Source organism: Fulmarus glacialis, unplaced genomic scaffold, assembly GCF_000690835.1.
Source record: "Fulmarus glacialis isolate BGI_N327 unplaced genomic scaffold, ASM69083v1 scaffold29631, whole genome shotgun sequence".
Classification (NCBI taxonomy): Eukaryota; Metazoa; Chordata; class Aves; order Procellariiformes; family Procellariidae; genus Fulmarus; species Fulmarus glacialis.
In genome coordinates this window covers 3799-12669 of record NW_009194039.1, presented here as the reverse complement: position 1 = coordinate 12669, position 8871 = coordinate 3799, and the positions used below count along the sequence as shown (strand labels likewise).

Here is an 8871-nt window from a genome sequence, read left to right as displayed (position 1 = left end):
TGACACTGTGAGCAAAGCAGGCTCTTCCTCTGTGACAAAGTTTCTCCATCTGGAGGAGGAGGAGGAGGATGATCATCTATCCAGATGATGGCCTATTTGTTTATTCAGAACATGCTGATGCATCTGAATCAACCAATCCATTTGTAGCAGTTGATTCACGTCGGTCAATTATCTGACCCAAAAGAATCAGAGAAAATTGAAAATGTCCGATGAGTTCTGCTACTTTTTGGAAAGGAATTTTTTCCCCAATTTGAAAAGAATTTTTCTGTGGGAAAATTAATTGCTACCTTTCTTTTTAACAGGATCACCATGTAAGTGACATTTCCATTAAAATTGCATAATGGCAAAACTGTTTCTGATTGAGCTAACCAAAATGTACATTAGCATCTCGATTGGTGGAAATTTCTGAGGTTTTGCCTTTCTCTCTCAATGCAGAACTCTCACGTTTTTTTCAAAATATTTCCCAAAGCATTGCTCTAATAGCTCTAGTTGTAATTCTTCTGAAGGATATCCCAGGGGAGAAATGAAAGTCAGAGACTGGCTGCAAAGTGGACATGGGAAAAGCCAGGGGTTACTTCAGACCTCATCTCTGCTCTCCTGATTTCAGTCACTGATAGAGCAGCAGCCCAAGCTCCGGGTGCACTCAGATGAAGTTAGGATTTGCACGACAGGTTTCCAGCAAGGAAAATGCCACCCGTGCAAATAGCATCTTATTTACAACCACGACAACTGCTGGGGACTGAGCTCGGGGATGAAATTCCCCGGCAGCACCAGGCTGCAAGCCAGTTTCCAGCCCTGCTGCTCCTTGCCCGGCCATGGGAGCAGGGACAGGGCTCCTTTCTGGGGACAGCATGGCTGGGGCTGCTGCCTCCCTCTTTCAGAGATGTCCTGTCACACTCTTTGTACCAGGCTGAAACTGTAGCGGTTTGTTTTTCAGTCTCATCTATTTGCAGTGGGGTTTGTGGTTTCTAGTAAAAAGGGAAAAAACAAATAAGTAAAATAAAAATAAAAACAGGCAGATTACATGAGCTCTATTTTCCCCCATTCCTCTCTCTTCCCTCCTCCTCTTTCTCTCTTCCCCTCCCCTTCCCTCTCCCATCCCTTCTCTGTTTTCCTTTTCATGCCAATAACTAAAAGGCTGTAATTTCAAAGCTGCAGCGGCTTTCCCAGCGCCGGGAGGAATGTGCAAGTGCCTGGGATGTTTCCGCAGGGAGCTGCGCAGCCCCGCTGCGCTGTGCAGCCCAACGGGGCACGGGGCAGTGCTCACTCCTTTCCAGTGGCATGGTCAGAGGGGCATTTTGAATTTCACTTGAGAGGATGCTTTTTCCCCCTTTCCCCCTCCTTAAAATAGCTTCCTTATTGTGCGTGTCAAGTCCTTGGCCTCCCTGGGTTTTAAAGTCCCCATTTATTTTCTGTGAAATAACAAAAGGGTTCATCTCATCCTCCTTTTCTGCCCGTGGTCTTCTGTCATCTTGGGATAAGAGAAAGGGGGTTTCCTTTTTTTTGGATGGGACGAGTCGCACTCTAAACTCCATTGAGTGCAGTGACCATACTTCATGATCAGAATGTGTCAGGCTCGAGCGTTGCCCAAACAGCTAGTCCCAACTGCTGTATGCACGGCCTGTTGCCTCTGTGAGAGGGCCAAGGGAGCACAGGAGATATGGGAGAGGAAAAATAATAGATCTGCATAATACCGAGCCAGTTGGAACCAAGATACAAAGGTAGATTCTTGCAAGGTTTTTTGGGAAGAGTTGATTTCAACCCCTCTGTGCCTGTTGTCTTTTGTCATTAGATCCCTCCTATGATGCAGTCAGGAGAACAGGATGGGGCAATAATATGAATTCTGGCCTCCCCAAAAGTAAGTTGTCCCAATGGGAATCACAAATTCTGCAACGGAAGATCAAAATGAGACTGTGGGAGAAGACGGGCATGGCTGGCTTGTGTTATGAGCATCAGAAGGACGGAAGGTTTGGGGATAGTCAGTAAGATAAGAGCTAAAATTATGTTATGAAAAGAAATAGGAATCGACACAAATACTTCATTCTGGCCTCCCCAAAAGTAAGTTGTCCCAATGGGAATCACAAATTCTGCAACGGAAGATCAAAATGAGACTGTGGGAGAAGACGGGCATGGCTGGCTTGTGTTATGAGCATCAGAAGGACGGAAGGTTTGGGGATAGTCAGTAAGATAAGAGCTAAAATTATGTTATGAAAAGAAATAGGAATTGACACAAATACTTTTATTATTGAATCATGTATTGAAGATGACAGCACGAACCTCTAATACTTTCAGGATTTGCTTAAGGGCCCAGGAGCAGATCCTCCATACAAACATAAACCCCATGTTAACCACCTTCCTGTAGTCCAGTGTAATATTTTAGGGACAGATATAGACAGCTTGGGCAGATTCTGAGAGTTTCTTACTACTTTTCAGAAAGTAAGATTTTACACAAAGTCTAGCAGGCAGATAGGGCCCCTACTGCAACTGTTCTTGTTTCTTACTGGTTTTATAGTATCCTTGAATTCACAGTACATCTATGTGACATCTTGTTAGGAATATCAATTCCCTGTCCCTAAAGACTGCATTCTAGTTAACATAACGAGTTGACACTGAGCCACGCTCTCCCCTGCTTCTACTGCTGGGGTATATCCCTGTGCAGCAGTGCAAGACGGGCACATTTGACTCTCAACAAAATACTACCGGGTACAAATAAATGTGGCAGAACGTGGCTGTCAGATCATACTTCCTTTGCTTTGCAGCTTTCTGAGCTATGCGCGCTCTAAATGTGAAGACTATTCTTTGAGTTATAATTTTCTGTTATGAGAAATGATATGAAGAGGTGGAACAGATGTTAATGTTGAAGTGATTTATAGAAATGGCTGTGATATTTTCAACAAAATATTTGATTTGATAAACCCAAAAGTTTTTGCATAAAGAGGTTGCTTTAAAAAAGAATTTGTATTTCCAAAAAATATTGAAAAAATTTCCAACATGGAAGAAGGGCAGAATTTATGCATTTAAAAAAATCCTATTTTCTGTTCAAAACATGGATGTAAACTAGAAGGAAGTTAAGTTGCAATAAAAGACAGAAAATCAAATAAAGTATCTACATAATATTTTTCCTTGCCTCATCTGCATATGTTCATTTTACAGTGAAATTTTTAATTTCTAGTGAAATATCTTAATTTTATAGTGCAATTTCAAAAATATCAGCTCTTAGGTTTAGAAAACTTTTCCCATCCCAATCGCTATTATTCCTGTTCAATGTATCTTGTATTTGCCTTGTTCTCTGTTCATTCCTCCTCTTCTGTTCTAGTACATATAAGATCTTTCTCTGTCTTTACAGGCCCTCCTGTTGCAGGGACACAAAATGTGAATAAGACAACAGAACAGCAACGGCCCCAGCCAGGTAACTGTTGATTTTGTCCCTACTGCATTTGCTAAGTGATTAGATTTGCACTAGATTGGGTGAATAAATGTGTCAAGCAGCACCAACTGTGGGCACAAGACAAACAGGCAGAGCCTTACAGGGAAGTCTCAGAATAATGAGTCAACTGTGACCGAGCAGTGACAGCAATTCTTCCAAACCATTTCTGTTTTACTGCATTGTCCTTCCCCATTCAAAAGAAACATCCTTGTTTCAGCTGAGTCACATGCAGTGCCTAGCATCAGCTGCATCTCCTTTGAAGCATCACGACATGCCCTGTAATAGGTCGTGGAGCAGTTAGGGGCACGGAGCTGTTCGTGCTGCAGCAGTGGAGTGTCTGCTCGCTACCTCTTCACCTCTGCTGCAGTGATGTTCAATGGAAGTGTCGCCAAACAGAATCAACAGGGCTTCCCCTGCGTCAAAGAAAACCAAATAAGAAAAGCAAACCCTGTTGGGCAGCAAGCAGTAGTGTTTCCTGCTAGTTTCCCAAGGGGCCTTTGAAAAGCTAAATACCACCTTCTCTGCTTTGCACAGCTGCTTTCTATCCCTTTTTTTTTTAGGGGGTTGGTTCTTTTGGCATCGATTCAATCCACGAGCAAATGCTATAGATCCAAATCACCAAAACCAGAGAGAAGCAAAGGAGAAGTGTAGAGATTAGGGCTGAGGAGGCCCCACAAAAAGGGAAGGAATTCATTCCTAATGAATGCATTGTGGGGTTTTCAAGAAACACTCAGCCTTATTGGAGCCAGTGACAAAACTCCTGTTACTCTCATTTGTCTAATGCTCTGTTTGCTTCAGTAAGGGAGAGTTGGGTGAACATTTCATTGACCTCAGAGGGAAGCAAGCTCAACTGCTAACAAGTGAATTTGAAAATCTCATCTGCTGTCCAGCTCTTTTTATTAGGAGAAATAGATTTGCTCCTGATTTGTTACTGTTCTACTACCCCACTTTTTTTCATCACGTTTCATGTTTTCTAGTTGACACATAAGTGTAGGGTATGTCCAAAGAGACTACGGACTTGGAAAGTAGGCAAGTCTGAAACCAATGCCAGAAACACTGGATTCTATAAATAATTGGTGGTTGTTTGCTAAAAAAGAAATAAGGAACACATCAGGTTTGTTCCAGGCCCTAGGAGAATAGGCAGTAAGAGTAAAGAAAGAAAATGAAAATTTGAACTGGTTTCTAGATTAAACAATAATGAGCTGTTGTTTCTTTTTGATGAAACATTTTTTAAAATAGCTTTTGTTGGGTGGTTTTTTTTTTAGATCCCTATCAAATCCTGGGGCCCACTAGTAGCCGTCTTGCCAATCCAGGTGAGTTCATCTTTAAATTTCAGACCACCATTATCAAACGGGTTAGCTTTCCTTCTGATCTACTGCTCCAGTCTGTACTGGATGAGTAGCTGTTGTCCTCTACCATTGGGGTACGCTGTGAGAGCCGTTGACCTTAGTAGCTGTGCTCTCACACAGGCTTTTGCAAAAATCCTTACAGAAAAGTGAGGAAAGTCGTGCAACATCATCTTTGTCAGGACAAAATCACCATCCTGAATGTTCTTACCCAAAACCAGTATTCCATAAGAGTTTTATAGGGGACTTAAATGCTGGTCTCTCAGATTTGCAGTAGCGGTTAGTTTTTCACTGTCTGGTATGGATTAGCTGAATGGAAGGCACAAAACATCTCTGAAAGTCACTGCATAATAACTGTCCCTAGCATGTCATCTGCAGAAAAGAATCCCTGACTTTGGGGAATAAGACATGGAGTAAATCTTGCTTGAACTAAACAAACTTGTATACGTTGAATGCTTGTAAGGAAACATCCTCATAAGGCTTTTTACTATTAGTATAACCACACCCAATAAAACTAGGAGTCATCTAGTCTGGGGAAGAAATAATCTTACGTAACACAGATCACCAACTGGAAAGAAAACTGTAGGTATCCAAAACCATATCCATGGTAAACATTTGAGAGTTGAAATATACCGTGTTAACTATTCAGTGAAAAATTTTGCAGAAGAGTGCGCTCGGGAAAAAGCCTGTTTATGAATAGCCTGAAGATTTTAAGGCCAAAGGCAACCATTATGAAATCTAATCTGACCTCAAACTCATGAACAGAACAAAGGGTTGACTAACTTGTTTGCTGGGAACAGTTTATCCATTCCTATGTAAGACTTTCTAAGGCTTGAAGGAGCAGTTCCCAGTAAAGATCGAGATAGTCCTTCTGTTTCCTGCCTTTGTCTTTGCTTTTAAGCAGGAAACACAATGTCATTTCCTTTTCTCTTTGGCTTGCTTCTCGCAGGGAGCGGGCAGATCCAACTGTGGCAGTTCCTCCTCGAGTTGCTGTCGGACAGTTCCAACGCCAGCTGTATCACGTGGGAAGGGACCAATGGGGAATTCAAGATGACGGACCCTGATGAAGTGGCGCGGCGCTGGGGAGAACGCAAAAGCAAGCCCAACATGAATTATGACAAGCTGAGCCGAGCCCTCCGATACTATTACGATAAGAACATTATGACCAAAGTGCATGGCAAAAGGTATGCCTACAAATTTGACTTTCATGGCATTGCCCAGGCTCTTCAGCCTCATCCCACTGAATCGTCAATGTACAAGTATCCATCAGATCTCTCCTACATGCCGTCTTACCATGCCCATCAGCAGAAGGTGAACTTTGTACCCCCGCACCCTTCTTCTATGCCTGTCACATCATCCAGTTTCTTTGGAGCAGCCTCACCTTATTGGACCTCCCCTGCAGGAAGCATTTATCCAAACCCCAACGTCCCTCGCCATCCCAACGCCCATGTATCACCACACTTGGGCAGCTATTACTAGATGCTTTTATCTTCAAGTGGCCTTTATCAGTCTGGTTGGACTTTTTCTTTACTTCTGGGATTTTTATGTTTTTTTGGGGGACCCTTAATGGATAATTGTGGCCTTTCTGGGGAAGAATTAAAACTGGATATTGGTTATTCCTGGATCAAACCTTTTACTTTTGTAACTTTGCCTCTTGTGTCTTGAACTGAGAGATGGATGCTTCTTTGGGCCAGTACTCTGCATTTTCTTTGGTTTTTAACGCTTATGTCCTCTGTAGGAATTGACTATGAAGATTGTTCACCATTACCTGGAATGATTATTAGCTTTTTGATGAAAGAAATTTTTAAGGATTCAAAGGCTTTTGACAAGACATAGATCCAACTGTGGGTCGTAGGAAAAGATGACTGCATGGGGTTCTTTCTCGCTGTGGAGAGGGTAGGCAATTTGACCATTAAGTGGAGGACGTTGGGCTGCAGGGGACCGCAACTGGAATCTTAGCTTTAAGGCAGATGAGGATTTTCACCCAACTGGAAATTAAATATATATATATTCATATATATATATGTACATGTATATTTTAAGAAGTAAAGGGCATTGAAGGAACTTTTCTAGAGTGTACAACTTCATTAGACTGTGTATTAACTCCAGAAACATCAGAAACCAGAACAAAAAGTAACCTAATGTCAAGCACAGACATTCCTTGAAAGCAAAAGTGAAGTAAAATAAATGACAGCAGGCCCCTGAGCTCTGCCAGAGTCTTAGGGATCGCTAAATGCTACCGATTCGCGAACGCTGTGCGTTTGTCAGACCGTCATCCAAAGGGTCAACAAATCAGAAGGCAAATTACTGTATAAATTATGCAGAGTTATTTTTCCCTATATCTCACAGTTTTAAAAGAAAGATTAAATAAAACGAGTTGACCTCGGTCACAAATGCAGGTTTGTTTTTTACTGTCAGCTCAGTTGTTTGTGGGTTGTTTTTGTTTTTTTAATGTAATTTGTACATCTTTTCAATCTGTACATTTGGGCTGTAGCTTTGTACTTTTTGCTAAAAAAATTAAAAAATAAGACATGAGTAATGTATCTGTTGGAGATAGCCTTGGTCCTGCAATTGGATCCATAATTGACCCCCAAAGTAGCCAGAAACCTTCCAGATTTCCCTGGGTTTGTCTAGAGTAGAGTTTTTTCTTGTATTAGCCTGACATAGTCATCTGCAAATTAACTCCACTTAGCTAACATGTTTGCATTGAAGCTGATTGAAAACATGCACCAGCATTTTAAAGCAACTATTTAAATATTTTCTGATTATTTTTCACCAAAATCTTGAACTTTGGAAAGATCTTAACCACTTCATAGATTATCAAATGCTTCTCATAACATCCTTTTGAAAACTTTCGCTAGGGGTTTTCATTTAAATTTTAAACATTCAAAAATTCTCAGCCATCTCTACTTTTGCACATGTTAATTTGATGATCCACAAATGGTGGTTTGGTGCCATAAACAGAAGGGTAAACCACAAGCATTTGTGTTTTAGAACAGATGTCTATAGGGGGGGTGAGACTTACATGTACAACCTATTAGCTAACTTGTATTAACTGGCAACCAATTAACAGGATCACAAATATCTAGTCTAGACATAACCTCTGGGACTCTGTGTGGGTGCAAGATTTGGTCCATGTGCACCCGATTGCAGGATGAGAGCCTGAAACCAGAACATTATAGTCTGCTCATAACTTTAAACAGAAGCACTGATGCCATTATTTAACAAAACGGAAAAATAAGATCAAGCTAATCAGTCTAGGTCTTAGTGCTTTCGGGATGTTTATAAGTAACATTACTGCAATAATCGCAAAATTTAAGTATGAAGAAATTACCCACGGAAATGGGGCTTTTGCTACTATATATATGCAATGTACTTTTTGGATATTAAAATATATATAATTTTGCAAGTAATCTTGGTGTTTTTTAAAAAATGTATTAAGTGTTACAATGAAACTGTTGTATGAAGAGGATGATGTAAAAAAATGTGACAAAATAAATGGTTTTCTTCTCTAAGGCATCATATTGTCCCACTCTCTCCCTCCCCTCTCATACCTGCAGATGAAGCATGAACTTTGCCTCTAAATTAAATTTAGCTAAAAAGGAAAACAAAGCAGCTCCATAGTAGTGGCAATCATAATCCTGGTCACTATAAAACAATAACGACCTTAGTCCAGAAAATTTGTGTCTCTGGAGCCGGTGTTTATCAGACCTAATTTAGTTATTGCAGTGTCTAAATTGGAAACCTGGGCTCCATCTTTTGTCCATGGAGAGAGAGAGAGAGAGAGAGAAAGTGGTAGAGTAGCCAAAGCTCGAGGAGGTGAAGTGTCTCGCACGAGGACGGTGGCAGAGCTGGGAGCAGACCTTGCCCGGTGCCCCAGTGATGGGGCGACAGCACCGTGCCGAGTGCCAGGACACGCAGCCTCCCTGCGAGAGCCATAACTGACCTAATAGACATCTCCGTCTGTTTGCTCCTCAGGGTACTCAAGAAGTCATTGACAGAATGTGTATGTGCAATGCTGTATGTATTACCAGCCTGCCTGCCTGCTCATGTTTCTCACCTATCCCCAAAGCCCAGGGAAAGCCAGTGCTCCAAAGC

At 41.6% G+C, this 8871-nt stretch overlaps 1 protein-coding gene across 2 annotated transcripts in view; it reads left to right on the top strand.

The window, feature by feature from the left end:
* Positions 1-8283, top strand: part of FLI1 (Fli-1 proto-oncogene, ETS transcription factor) — a 39245-nt gene extending 30962 nt beyond the window's left edge. The window contains exons 5-8 of one of the 2 annotated variants that reach the window (XM_009587643.1): positions 1793-1858; positions 3347-3409; positions 4693-4740; positions 5723-8283. In XM_009587643.1, the coding sequence (XP_009585938.1) occupies positions 1793-1858; positions 3347-3409; positions 4693-4740; positions 5723-6252 (707 nt within the window). In that variant the 3' untranslated portion in view covers positions 6253-8283. The remainder of the gene's footprint in view (positions 1-1792; positions 1859-3346; positions 3410-4692; positions 4741-5722) is intronic. The other variant, XM_009587645.1, reaches the window with a different exon arrangement.
* Positions 8284-8871: the final 588 nt, after the last annotated feature.